Raw genomic sequence first — 15,145 nt, 5'->3', positions numbered from 1 at the left:
TTCAATTCATCTCTATGAGGAGATGCTGATTGACCAGTGCTGTGTTTGACTTGTGCTGGCTCTGCTACTGATCGGCCTCCTTGACAGTCTCAGCCAATCCTATGGGGAAGCATTATGATTGTCCCATGCCAGCACTTCTGATAATGTCAGCAGACTGCAAACAGGTCAGAGGCAGAGCCAGCAGCTGCAGCCTTGAATACAAGTAAAATGTTACTATATTTCGGGGGGGGGGGGGGGGGATTTAACACTCTAGGGTCAGGTTTGTATTGAGGGTCACCCACAGCCTGGCCTCTACTGAAGATATGAGAGATAATATTATTCCTTAGATATACCAATTCATACTAGTAATGGGTGATGTGATAGGCTGAAAGCACAGAGCTGGCAATCTCAGCCAGTCAGTCATTTTTAGGCAGTTCGATCCATGAGCAAGATTCTGAGATACTTACATTTTTCTCACCGTAGAACAGGTCACTTTCCAGAAGTTGTGAAGCAGATGGACGCGTTGCGCAGTCTGCACTGGTCAGAAGTTTGATGTATTTACTTTGTGTAGGCCATTGGGTTTCAAATGATTCTGGAAACATTCCACTCCTCAGAGCCGTCAAGACTTTCTCCCTTTCCATTTCAGTTCCAAACGGGTGAAGGAGTTCCAGTAATATGATGCCACAACTGTACATATCAGACTGCAGAGCAGACAGATAAACACCATTAACACATTTACTACATCATTGCCAGAAGGGTGTAGTAGAACACAGCAATAGGTTTTCCCTGATTAAGTCAAATCAGAGATTCAAGGACTCTTTCACTAGAAAAGAATTGAAAATCGATTGCAAAATACAAGCCAAAAAAGGGAAGTAGAAAAATTTGTCCAACATCACTTTATTCAAAACCTCAATTTTGAAAAGGTTAAAATGCATTATTGAAAATTTTCATGCTGCAACATGACAACATGTACTTTGCACACAGTCTGCCTGAAAAAAAAAATGCTGCCCAAGCATTAGAAATAACCCAAGAGCACTCATCCCCGTCCCTACGGCGACTGCATTTGTCACGAAAAAACCTTGGTACTGCTACACAGGACGTTTAGCCTGGCATTAATTAAAGAAGAGGTTTAAGGCCTTATATGTCAACATTCAGACAAAATAGCAGATCGCAATCTATCAAAGTGAAAGCAGAAAGAATTAATGTACGGTCGATCCACACGGTACCATGCCGTTAATTTATTATCTTACCTTAAAGTTAGAATTAGATCCTTCTAGCTGTTCTGGTGCAGCATACAGACATGTGCCTACTCTCTCTGTGCGAGTTGATTCTAAAGAGAATTGAAAAAAAAATTTTTTCAAAAACATTAAGTGTTCCATTCAGATCATGAAGTATCTTTTTAGACTGGCACGCACACAAACAATCTAACATTAACATATCAACTGAATGTTAATCTCACTGCAAACATCAACTGAACTGGTTTCAAGGTAACGCACTAAATCTTTCAACAGGGATAAAATGTAATCACATAGAGCGTTATTTTTCTTAATGAAAAGCGTAGCAGTGATTTTGCAATTGTCCAGACGTATACTACAATCTACCACACAAGCTGCAACCAAAACCTATAAAAAGGTCCTACCCATTCTACAGTCCAAAAGACGGGTCACGTTGATTTTTCACTGCTTGCAGGTAATGTCAGTGATGGTGCAAGGAACCTAAAAAGCAGATATATCCAGCAGTGTTCAAAGAAACATATCTGGCCCGTGATCTGCCAGAAGCTGGCCAGAATTTTCACCTTAAGACACTGCTTTTTTTAGGTCAATGCCCCCAACTAAGGTGAGCGATTCTGCGTGGAGAGTTCTAAAATATATATGGACTTGTTTGCCTTCTACCCCCAAATGTTCTTGTTTTAAACATGCCTATATAGACTTGGCACTGCAAGATTACTTACCGTTGTCTCCATCTTTCTGCAACCAGTGGTCTCTGGAATGCTGTAGAATAGCTCCACAGGCAAGTCCAAAATCTCCAATGCGTACATGGAGATCAGGGCCATGTAGAAACACATTTCTAGGCTGCAAAGAACAAAGTTGTGTTAAATCATGTTTTTAGATGATACACAAACAGCGTACAATAGTACAGCTATACTGGCACCATTTTTAAGAGTAATCCTCCATTCACTATTTGGTAAATACAGAAATCTAAAGCCACCAGTTACTTAGACGGTGTAACCGTGGCTGGTTGCCTTATTTACCACTATAATGTCTTAAAGCATAGAAGTTACTAGGGCTAACCATACAGATATCTTTAGCCATAACATTATATAGTCAGTAAGAGATCCTCTATTTAAAGTATATAAAATTATTTAGAATACAATATAAAATAAGGATTGTCTTGAAAGCAATAAAGGTTTGTCTTTTAGATATTTATTATATAAAAATATTAATATAGACATAAAAATCCATTACAATAATTTATAGCAGAGTTTATAAGATTAAACTATATGCTTGCAATATCATTAATAGAATAACACCCTCTTGAACATGTCATGTCAACCTCTCTGTCATTATAAGATGGAGCAGCGTCTGTCTCCAAATCTCCCCTCTCTGTGTTCTCTAATATTTAAAAGTACACCTCTATTTATACCTTAGGTGTCTTCATTTTAGAGTTACTGTAGTTCCTATATGAAAAAGTAACTTTTACTTTTATTCATTTTAGGACCTCTCTTAACTTGGCAATAATACAAGGCCATAACTAAAATGTAAGGGTGCACACTTCATGGGAAATTCCCTGACTTAGGACAAGATGGCATCTTAAAGTCTGAACATATTTATCTAATTAGGGTTACCGCAGTATATTATGTACTGAAAGAGTCGTAGCATAGCCTTGAAGCTTGTTTATGTATTATTGTTATTGTGTTTCGTCTGGGACAAAATAGCGTAAACATATTAGGCACTGAAAGTAGGTAAAAGGTTATTGCTTAAAGAAACATGTATGAAAAACCATATGTTCCATGTCAGTTTGCAATATCTCTTAAAGACAAAGTAAACTGTTTGAAAAATACAATATTTGTATTTGCCCATAACAACGGAGAAGAACCATACCTAGCAACTCTATAGTTTATAGGCCAATGTCGCCAGACAGTAGCATTTTCTCTAAGGAATATGAATGGTGTACTTCCTAAACATTGCTCTAATACAATGGTTCCCAACCAAGTCCTGAAGTACCCCCTAACAGTCCAGGATTTAGGGATTACCCAAGGTGTTTTTAGAAAGAAAGAAAAAAAACACTTTAGACACAATAGGGTAATCACTAAATCCTAGACTGGTAGGGGGTACTTGAGGACTTGGTTGGGAACCCCTGCTCTAGGCAAACCATACAGACCCAAATGCCACTGCTACAATCAAAAATAATAACAAATATCAGCTTTGTTTAAAAGGAGAATATTTAAATAACATTGTACCAATTATAACCCTCACCCACCACCAATTGGGAAACCATTCAGTAGGTCCCACTAGGTAACCTTTTTTTTTTTTTTTTTTTTAAATTGCCATCTGATGTTCATTTGAGGGGGAGTGGCAGCAGGTAAGAAATTAAACCGCACACTCCATTTTTAACCCTCTCATCGTCAACATATGAGTGAGGAGAATAAGACTGACAACTGAGCTGGTGCACATGCACGGTGAGTGCAGTGTGCTCATTCAAACTTTCCCCTGGAAAGCACTGAGTCAGTTTTCCTATATGACTTCTGTGTAACATGACTGAGTTTTACTCTGTCTTTGCAATCAAAGCAACTCTAGTGGCTGTAAACATTGCAGTTTCTCAAAACCCACAATGTTTTACATGCTGGGTTAAGGGAACAGGAACTCTGTACACAGATCACTTCACTGAGATGAAGTGTTCTGGGTGACTATAGTATTCCTTTAATAACATTCTAGTGCCTGCAGGAATTTCAAGTGTGTGATTAAAGTTCAGATAAAAAAAACAGGAGATACAAACTTCTAAAGTGAACACATTGTGCTGAAACGATTTTCAAGCAGGCTGTGTGAGTCACAACCAGGGGAGGTGTCAAGGGCTGTACAAAACAGCAACAAAAGTGATTTAACTCCTAAAAGGCAGAGAATTGAGCAGTGGGACTGCAGAAGAGTGATCTATACACCAAAACTTCTTAATTTAGCTAAAGTTGTTTTGGTGCCTAAAGTATCCCTTTAAACATAAATAAGAGGTACAAATGCAGATCATAATGTGCAAGTAAGAATCTGCAGATAGAGAGGTTGCTTGCCTTAATAACCATGATATTTCTTAGGCTTAAGTTAAAATAGAGATAAACAGGTTTAAATGTTTACCCAAGATGTGCACTATAGGTTGTCTTACAGAACGAAAATTGGTGAAACGCCTTACCTTGAGATCTCTGTGCAGGACTTTCATTGAATGGATGTATTGTACCCCTTCTAGAAGCTGATAAAAAATTCTCATTGTGCACCTGACATCTACAAAATCAAAGCAACCTGAGAAGAGATCAAATGACATTTTATTTCTATGTATGCTATATTGAATGTCACAAATTAAGCATTTCTAAAGACTGGTCAATGGCTGTAGGGGGGGTGGCTGTGTCTTACAACGCAAGTTCATTATTCACATGTTACCAATAGCACAAGCCCGGTATGGTTTATTGACTAAAACCCATAAACACATAGTTTACTTAAAAAAAATAATAATAATAAATCAGGACTTTAACCTTCAATTTAGAAGCCCTTGCCAGCACATGCACCATTGGTCATCACATAAATAAAAATGAAACCTCCAGTGATAGCTAATCCAAAGCTAATCCAAAGCATTGGGATATGATGTGTGCATCCAAGCTTCCCATTAGGAAAGCACTTCTAGTGGCTATCTAGCACACATGCCTGTCTTACCCATAGGATTTCTTTTATTTTAACTTGCCTAAAATATTCCAAAACTGGATCTCTTTTATAGCCTACTGTCATTATAGGTTTTCTACTCGAGTGAGAGAATAATAAACCTCAAGCTATATACAGATGTGCACTGAAACTCTTTTTAAAAAAACAACAACATTTTCCCCATTAGTTTTGAAAACTTTTTGGTTTGTCTGAAATTCGTTATCGTTTGAATTTCCGATGACCATAAATCTCTATGGAAATTAATGAATCCTGCCTGTGAATAAGGATTAATGCAAAATGAAAGCAAAATAATATATTCGTTTTAAAGAAAGGCTTTGCAATGCATGCATACGCATGCACACACCCACATCCTTATAAAATAAGAACTGGACATGAGTAAGGGGCAAGACCCCACTTTTATTTGAGGAATCACAATTGACCTACCACGACTTAATTATAGCCACACTATAATGGCAAAAATCTCTTGCCCCACTAACCAGTCATCTATGCTCAGCAGGTATGACATACAGATGGAGGTCACTAAGATCCCTTCTCATTAATCACAATGGGACTACCCACAAGATCGCCACGATGGCCGAAGCACCCACTATGCTTGCAGCGCTGGGAATCGTAGATTCAACTGTGGCTCCGCTTGACCAGCACTCCACTCAAGTGTGGGACCCGTCAACCCATGTGCCATTTCTACCAAGAACCGAACGAGAGGACTCACTAGCCACTTGCCTCCCACGGATGCCAAATTTAACCTCTCACTTATGAATGGAAGCTTCGTTGCTCTCACATGTTTCAGTTTTACTTCCCTTCTATGGAGTTCGGTTACCGAACATTGTTTTCTGTTGAGTTCACACATTACAATCTAGATGTCTCTTTGTAAAGCCTCTCAGGCTGCTGTAGTTTCAAGTGCCTTAATGTATGCAGCGCTGGTCCGGCGTCACCTAAACACTCAGAATTCCACTACTTAAAGGACCACTCTAGGCACCCAGACCACTTCAGCTTAATGAAGTGGTCTGGGTGCCAGGTCCAGCTAGCTTTTACCCTTTTATTTTATAAACATAGCAGTTTCAGAGAAACTGCTATGTTTATACTGAGGGTTAAGCCAGCCTCCAGAGCCTCTAGTGGCTGTCTCATTGACAGCCGCTAGAGGCGCTTGCGTGCTTCTCACTGTAAAAAACACAGTGAAAGCACGCAAGCGTCCATAGGAAAGCATTATGAATGCTTTCCTATGCGACCGGCTGAATGCGAGCGCGGCTCCTGCCGCGCATGCGCATTCAGCCGATGACGTCGCGAGGAAGAAGAGGAGGAGGAGGAAAGCTCCCCGCCCGGCGCTGGAGAAAGAGGTAAGTTTAACCCCTTCCTCCCCCCAGAGCACGGCGGGAGTGGGTCCCTGAGGGTGGGGGCACCCTCAGGGCACTCTAGTGCCAGGAAAACTAGTATGTTTTCCTGGCACTAGAGTGGTCCTTTAACACTTAATCACTCTACCCCCTCCCACCCATATTTTAGGCCCCTACACTCATTTACGTACCACACCTTCTACGGAAGGGACCCTCAACATTATGGCCTACCTCTATGGGCTCTTTATACTACGTATAGTACATACATTCAAACTCTGTAGAGCGGAATTGGGTATAAACTTGCTCATGGTTAGCCGCCACATCTTTCCCTAACCCGAATCATGCTTAAGCTACCACTAATCTACCTAGAAGGGGACAAAGGCACCTTACGTAAATGTTTAAATAGCTCACCAAGCGTTCTATGACTAACCTCATGTTTACAATAAATATAAAAAGTGGAGCATATTATCAACATTGTATAATCAGAGTCTCTTGTAATATCCTTATCATTGTACTGTTTTGCTATATTTGCATGTTGATTACGCATTGCACGTCAAAGATACAGAATTAAAAAAAATAAAATATATATATATTTTTTTACATTAAAAAGCCCCTACAGGGGAATATTCATTCATTCAGAACAGCAGCACAAGTTCAATGAATGAGTAAATGTCGCCAAATGTTCATTCGACCATTCATTTATATTCCGATCGTTATTTGTTTTGAATAAAATGAAGAAAAAAATAACATTTTTGTTCACTCTGCGGTTTGTTAAAAAATGAATTCCTAAGTCTAAGGTCCACAGAGATTCCAAGCTCAGAAGCTTTCACTTTCATTTTTACTGCTTGCCCCTCCTCACACTTCGTTATTTGTGCAGATTTTTATTTATTTAATTTTCTTTTGCAGTGGAGAAGAGGTGTGTTAGACACAAATTCACAGTTTTGAGAGCTGTAAATCCATGCATCGGAGACAATATATCCTAAATAGAAAAAAACCTCTCTAAAATAATAAGACAGAAACCTCTGGGTGGGCATGACATTGTGAATGGATTAATGGAATTAATTTATCAAAAAATTAAAAAATTGCCAGACTATACGACCTCATACTAGAGAACTAAAACTTGATTTAATTTAAAAAATAAAAATGCAATAATAATAAATAAAAATCCTGATTTTTCTTCCGGTGGACTGCCGACGGAAATGGCAGCATAACGGAGGAGCTCCGTCCCACTAAGCTACAATCAGCGCACTTCCACAGCCTCAATCCTACCTAATGGGTCGCACCAAGAGGTCTGACTCCCATCACGCACAGAAGGGACAGCAGGGAACGCTGCAGACCGGACCGCTGGACGGCTACCTCAGCACACCAAGCAGGCAGCCGCGTGAGATACCCGGCCCCAAGATGGCCGACAGCCAGCTCCCGCCGACACCACCCGACACACGTGAACCCTCACTGGCAGACATCCGAGCCGACATCAGGGCTCTCACGGAAGCCATGGTGACGAAAGCCGACCTGCAGACACTGTCAGCCACACTGCATGAAGCTATGAGGTCGGAAGTGGCCTCACTTCAAAGGGATATAACGGCGCAAGATGGCCGACTACAGCCCCTAGAAGCTACGCACCTCACCTCGGTAAGCAGACTAAATGCAACTGACGCAGCAATAGCCAGACAGGGCAACATGCTCATACAATTAAGGAGGCAGACTGAGGACCTAGACAACCGGGGCCGCAGGGCAAACATCAGGATCCGCAACCTGCCTGAATCAACTGGGGGAGAGGTTTTGACAGACACCCTGACAGCCCTGTTCAGAGACATCATGGGCCAGGACAGCGCATAACTTTTGACCGCGCTCACAGAGTGCTACGACCGCGCAACTCAGATAATGTACCCAGAGATGTTATATGCTGCCTCCACGAGTTCAGAGTTAAAGAGCTGATTATGAACAAGGCCAGAGCGCAACCAAGTTGGCGGTTCCGAGGAGCGGAGGTAGCTTTATTTCAGGACCTCTCTCCCCTCACACTTGAGGCCCGCAGAGCGCTCCGGCCAGTAACGCAACTGCTTCGGACGCGCAACATACCGTATAAATGGGGCTTCCCCTTCTGCCTGCTCGCCAGACATGCCAACGAGTGGATACCCCTAAGATGGCCTGAGGAGGTCCCGGCCTTTCTCCAGCACCTGGGCCTGCCACGCACGGAGGTCCCCGACTGGATTCTGGGCCAGCAAGAGCAGAGGCCTAACCAATTGGCCCAGAGAGCACCGCGGAGACGCAGGGAAGACTCACCGCACGGAGAACCGGCACGCAGACCTCAGAATCCAGCACAACACCCAGCACAAGCAGGAGAATAACACCCTCCGCGCCCTGCAGCGGTGATCCCGTCAGGAAGGCAGGAGACCCCAGGAGGATGACAGGAGACAAGCGGACATACGACATTGGGCATCGAATCCACGAGACATCCAGATAAGTACATTTACGCAACACCTGAACTTTACCTAGACCGCTAACGGGGACACATACCCCACTTTACTTGACAATAATCAGCACACTGGGACATCACTTGCACGGCCTTGCAGAAAGTGGTTGGAGGGGGCAAGTGATCTCGTCCAGGAGATGCAACACGGGGACTGATACGAGTAGCTACGTTTAAGAGTACATAGCACCTGACACGCACCGAAGTGGACCCCCCTGCGGGGACTGTTATTTGGGGTGGGGGGAAGAGTTATGTTCATGACCCCAAGGGACCCCTGCAATACTAAGAGACTCGGTGCGATTACTTTTCTGATGCAGGGGCCGGTGCATTGGCCACGGTGTTCATGAGACTGTTGGCTTCAAGCGATAGGCAATAAACTCACATACAACGAATGTCGGGTGGATGGGCGGGGGGGGGTCACACACACATGGCTGACACGGGATGGGGGGAGGGGGGTGTGGAGCGAATGCACAGATTGGAGTACGGGACGGGAGAATGGGAAAAAATAAATAAATAAATAAATAATTCAGGTGAGACATGGAGGGCCATACCACAGCAGCCACGGCATTAGACAATGACACGAACCCCAGAAGCAGCAGTATAACTTGAGGACACGGGTTTCAAGGTAGGGGGAAGGGACACTTACACACACTCGGGTAATGGGGGATATCTCTAGGGATATAGAATAATAGAATTGTTGTTGATAACTGCTTGTACTGCGACAAAGTGTTATATCTCAAATTGTGTGACTTGTCTCCCCTCTCCCCCCCCCCCCCCCCCCCCTCCGCCCCTTGTGCCCGACATTGCAGGGGGAGAAGGCCTGGGCAGGGAGATCCCCGGCACGCTACACACCAGCACATAACGAGGGGGCCCAAGACTGAGATCCCGTTCGAGGGCATAATGGCTCACCCGTAAATCCCTCGCCAGACAGCCACAGGAACACCCACGAGAGACAGATAGTGACGCAACCCAGAGGTAACCCACCTGAAGGACATGTGACTCCCCAAGCTGCTCCCATGGCAACATTACCCACACCCTGCAACCCCGCAAACCAGTATAGGAGCCCGGAAGGTGACGCACACACGCAGACCACAACTCACGGATGTAATGCACCTCGAGCCCAACATACCGCCCGACCTTTACGATTGTCTTCCCTCCGAGGGGCTGACTGCTAGACGGGAGAACCGCTGGGAGTACTTGGTGACCCAACTAACGAACCCGTTACCATGGACTCACGCTAGCACAACACATACCAGCACACAGTGCCACACAGTTAAGACCATAACAGTGGGGCTGACGACACTCCTGACATGTTTGGATTAACCCACATCCCACTTGTCCAAACACTGCAGTAGCAGGACACACCATTGGGCCCTAGGCCTCCATCGGAACCGACACCCGTGTAGACGAACCCACTGGGGGTACCACTGCCGACGCCCAGCCGGTTCTATAGAACGGGGGTACGGCACTGGTTGACCGCCCAGTTACACGGGGTTTCCCCATTTCGGGATAACACACACAATCACCCACACCTCAAGAGGAGAAGACACCACACCTACACCACACTAGCGTTCCTTCTGAGGAACCACCTCATCGAGAACTAACGCCACACGACAACACTACCCCATCCCTCCCTGACCTAACCCACCCACGCACCAACCCCAGACTCACCCAACTAAGAGGGATCCCACCGAGACGCGTCCAGGCCCACCCGGTTCAAGTTCAATAAGATAGAACTAGCAGACTCGGGGCGGAGCGAGCACACCAGCACCGTTGACGGACGAAGACATACCACACATGGCGTACACACCGGCTCCCCTGGTGATCAGATCTCAAAACTGCAGGGGCCTGAACACCCCAGAAAAAAGAACACACCTATTGCGGAGCCTCAAGAGACAGCAGGTCTCCATCGCCCTCCTACAGGAGACACATCTCAGAGAAGTCTCGAACGCTCTACTGAAAGACAAGAATTACCCAGTCAACTACTTTAGCAATCATCCAACGTCACGCAAGGGAGGAACCGCGATACTCCTTGCTGCCCACTTACAATTCACGTCCACGGACACGATGATTGACGACGGAGGACGGTATCTCTTTATCAAAGGTGAAATAGCGCGGAAAACATATACCATAGCCACGGTCTATACGCCCAACACCGGGCAAGCTAGCTTCCTCAGACGAACACTGTCAAAGTTATCAAGATTCACAGAAGGTATACTCATACTTGGCGGGGACCTCAACATCCCATTGGATCCACTCATAGACACCACCACGGGAAGCAGCAGCATACCTCACTCGGCTATCAGAACGGTACACAAAGCCCTCAGAGATTTGAGACTGGTGGACACATGGAGAGCGCTACACCCCGACGATCGGGATTACACGTACTACTCCACAATCCACGACAGGTACTCCCGTATAGACTACCTCTTTATCCAACAGGAGGGGCTCTCATACTTGCAAAAAGCGGACATCCTCACCACACCATGGTCAGACCATGGGGCAGCACAGATAACGCTACTATCGCCCCTGTACCGACCCACCAGGATCTCATGGAGACTCAATGATGCACTCCTGACGGACACGCTCCTCAAGACGCAAATCGCGGAACACCTCAACCACTACTTCGCTGAAAACGCAATAGAGGGGGTCTCGGATATGACGATATGGGAGGCACACAAAAGCGTCATCCAAATGGCCACCAGGAGGAAACAGGACGTCGGGCACCAAGTAGCCGACCTGACACGGAAGATCTCTGAACTGGAAATGGCCCACAAACGAGACCAGCAGGACCAAACCAACAGGGACCTGATAGCACATAGACGACAACTTTCCGATCTACTTGAGCACAAACACGCCAATAACACCCGACGGTCGCGTGCATTTTTCTACATGCATGCCAACAAGAGCGGAAGACTACTGGCACGGATGCTACGGGGTGAACAGGGACGAGCGCAAGTCCGCGCCATACGCACAACTCGGGGCACAACCACCCAGTTCCCGGAAGACATCGCAAACGAATTTCACAGGTTTTACTCCCAGTTATACAACATACGAGGAGACGAGGACGACCCGGTTCGGAATGCGAGGAAAGAGGATACAACACGATACCTAGAGAGCTTTCAACCGGACGCCCTCACCCAGGAGGAAGCGGAAGCATTGGAGGCACCCATCACCGAGGAAGAAATTAAACTGGCACTGAAAGCAGCAAAAACCGGAAAGGCCCCAGGACCAGATGGCTTCCCGATGGAATACCTCAAAAAATTTGGATCCATCCTCATACCACACCTAACTAAGGCCCTCAACAGCCTGCGGGAAGGTACAAAGTTCGGCAGGGAATCACTGGCCGCCATAGTCACGGTTATCCCCAAACCAGGCAAATGCCCGGAACAAGTAGGCAACTACCGCCCAATATCACTCCTTAACACCGATATAAAACTCTTCTCCAAGGTGCTGGCGATGAGACTTCAAACGCACCTGAAGAGACTCATACACCCCGACCAGACAGGTTTCATACCGGGCAGAGAGGCTAGGGACTGCACCCTCCGTCTCTTCGCAGTACAACACTTGGCCAGATTAACAAAGACGAAACTACTCCTACTCTCCACAGACGCCGAGAAGGCTTTCGACAGAGTAGACTGGCACTTTATGACGGAGGCGCTACGCAAGATGGGCATAGGACTGGGTATGCTCACATGGATTACCGCATTATACAGTGGACCGAACGCTAGAGTCAGAGTGAATGGGGCCCTCACGAACAGCTTCGACATTCAAAACGGCACAAGACAGGGCTGCCCGCTCTCCCCACTCATATTTGCCCTCACCATGGAGCCGCTTCTAATTCGCGTTTGGAAAAACCAAGGGATCACGGGCCTCAACTTCAGATCGCACGAACATAAAGTCGCCGCATACGCGGATGACATGCTGTTTTTCCTCCGGGACCCTACTAACTCCATCCCACGACTACTCGAGGAATTCGATGAGTATGGAAGCATCTCAGGACTGAAACTCAACTTCACAAAGTGCGACATCCTTAACATCACGGTACCCGAAACTGAATGCACACAACTGAGAAGACAATTCCCTTTTCACTGGTGCCAAGATCGGATGAGGTACCTGGGACTGTGGATAACACACGAAGCAAAAGACTTCTATATGTGCAACTATCAACCCCTACTGACCACCATACTGGGGGACCTGAAGAGATGGAGCTACGCACACATATCATGGCTGGGAAGGATAGCGGTAATTAAGATGAACATCCTGCCCAGGATTTTATACCTCTTCCACGCGGCGCCCCACCCGGTACCTCCCGCGTTTTTTAAGACACTGAAAACGGCGCTTATACAATATGTCTGGAAGGGGGACAGAGCACGAATTAGCTACGAAAGACTCTGCCTCCCAAGAAGATGGGGAGGGCTAGCTATGCCGGACATTCGAAAGTACCACCAAGCCACCATCCTCCAGAGAATAAGAGAGCTTCATGTGGCCCCTCCGGACAAGCGATGGGTGCGACTGTGGAGAGACTCCACAGATCACCGAATACACACACTGCTGTGGCACAGGGATGATACGGCACAGGACACCCTAGGGGCTGACTCACCAGTGGCACACACGCTCAAACACTGGGATAAGCTGCGAACCGACCAAAAGGATTTCGCCCAAACCGAGCCCACTGATACCCATAACCCACAACCCAAACCTGGGGGACAGTCTCGCCCAGTCCGCATGGCCACTAGCTCATCAAGACGGATACATACCGATACATGCTGTGCTCACAAATGCAGGAGTGAAATCACTAAGAGAACTATCGGAAGATAGACCACCCACGCTCCTGCACCAGTTTCACTACGCCCAATTGCGACACTATTATTTTAACCTTCCGCACAGAACCAAAATTCATAGAGAACTAACATGGTTCGAGACACTATGCTCGCAAACACCGGACTCAGACGGGAGAGTCTCAGTTCTATATCAGACCCTGATAACCCACCCGAAAAACAACCTGTTCAAACGTCCATGGGAGGAATGGACAGCCAAGACCTTTTCGGACGATTAATGGGAAAAAATCTTAACCCTGCTGCACAAGAGTTCCTCTAGCACACACTTCCAGGAGGTCAACTACAAGTTGCTAACACACTGGTACCGCAAGCCAGCCCAACTCAACCGATACGTCCCGACTATCCCCAACATCTGCTGGAGGTGCCATGACGGTGAAGGCACGCTACGCCATATTTGGTGGGATTGTCGGAAAATTAAAACATACTGGAGGAACATTGGACAGGAAATAAACATCATACTAGATGAACCTCAGGACCTGACAATGGAAGGGGCCCTCCTACATTACACAGAAAAACCCTTGCAGGTTTACAAAAAAAATCGATATTGAGGCACCTGCTAAATGCAGCCAAATCCTTAATCCCACTTCACTGGAAGAAGGAGGACACACCCACGATGGAACACTGGAAACGCACAGTGGAGGAAATAAGAACGTCCGAAGCACGGATAGCAGATCTTCAGGGACGGGGAGAGCGACATACGGAATCCTGGAGGCCATGGCTATTATTATACATAACGTAGGAGATCACACAAAGCGGATGACGAATTGGACCCCACTGAGTGATGCGGGGAACGGACCTGGGCGCGCCGAGGATGCGGAAGCATACCCGAGACCTCATGGTCTTCCCCCCCCCCCCCCCTACCCTCCCCTCAACCTCTAATTGTTCCCTATACCCCTACCCACATAGGACCCGCACACAAACACCTGCACTCACAACACAACAAGACACAAAACATTCGACACCGATGTCGCCCGGAGTGCGACTGGTGATGAGACTTGAGACACGAGACATGAGAGGAGTACACCTCATGGCTTAGACCGACTCACCACTGACATATAGGGACATGACGCCTCAACACGCCATATGGAGCCTAGGCTACAAAGTACAACTAAGATTCACAGAACATACCATCACCAAACACGTTACAGAGACTGAGGACAACCACAGATACACATCAACCAACACAAAGACGGACCGCTAGAAGACCGACATTACACCCAAGGGACCTAGAGAATACCCACACTTAGCCTAACGACCTCATGGACACACTTGGAACCCTACTGAACATACAGACAAACATTGACCGCACACGACAACACTGGGCTGTTCCCGAAGGGAGACCAGCAATTACAGGGCAACCTAGAAGACGATGTCATCCAGCATGGCCTACTGGCAGGCAGATACGCAAGGGAAGAGCACCCTTTATTAAAAAAAAAAAAAAAAAAAAAAAGACTAGGGAGGACTGACCACAAAACACTCGAATAACGCTGCACAACTACCAAATGCACACCGGACACATTGGACAGGCCTTAGATGTGACGCCTCCCTGAAGAGCCGACAACGACTCACTTTATGACACGAACCCGGGACCCAGAATAGGGACCATAT

General features: G+C 46.2%; 1 protein-coding gene across 1 annotated transcript in view; it reads right to left on the bottom strand.

Moving 5' to 3' along the window:
• The window catches only part of EIF2AK1 (eukaryotic translation initiation factor 2 alpha kinase 1), a 48,319-nt gene that overhangs the window by 1,550 nt on the left and 31,624 nt on the right, over window positions 1–15,145 (bottom strand). The window contains exons 11-14 of the mRNA XM_063430349.1: window positions 4,378–4,484; window positions 1,931–2,051; window positions 1,230–1,309; window positions 447–680 (exon numbers count right to left, since the gene is read on the bottom strand). Of these exons, the coding sequence (XP_063286419.1) occupies window positions 447–680; window positions 1,230–1,309; window positions 1,931–2,051; window positions 4,378–4,484 (542 nt within the window). The remainder of the gene's footprint in view (window positions 1–446; window positions 681–1,229; window positions 1,310–1,930; window positions 2,052–4,377; window positions 4,485–15,145) is intronic.

This window comes from Pelobates fuscus, chromosome 8 (assembly GCF_036172605.1).
Source record: "Pelobates fuscus isolate aPelFus1 chromosome 8, aPelFus1.pri, whole genome shotgun sequence".
NCBI lineage: Eukaryota > Metazoa > Chordata > Amphibia > Anura > Pelobatidae > Pelobates > Pelobates fuscus.
The sequence above is the reverse complement of the archived record's forward strand: the minus strand, read 5'-3'. Positions and strand labels throughout refer to the sequence as shown.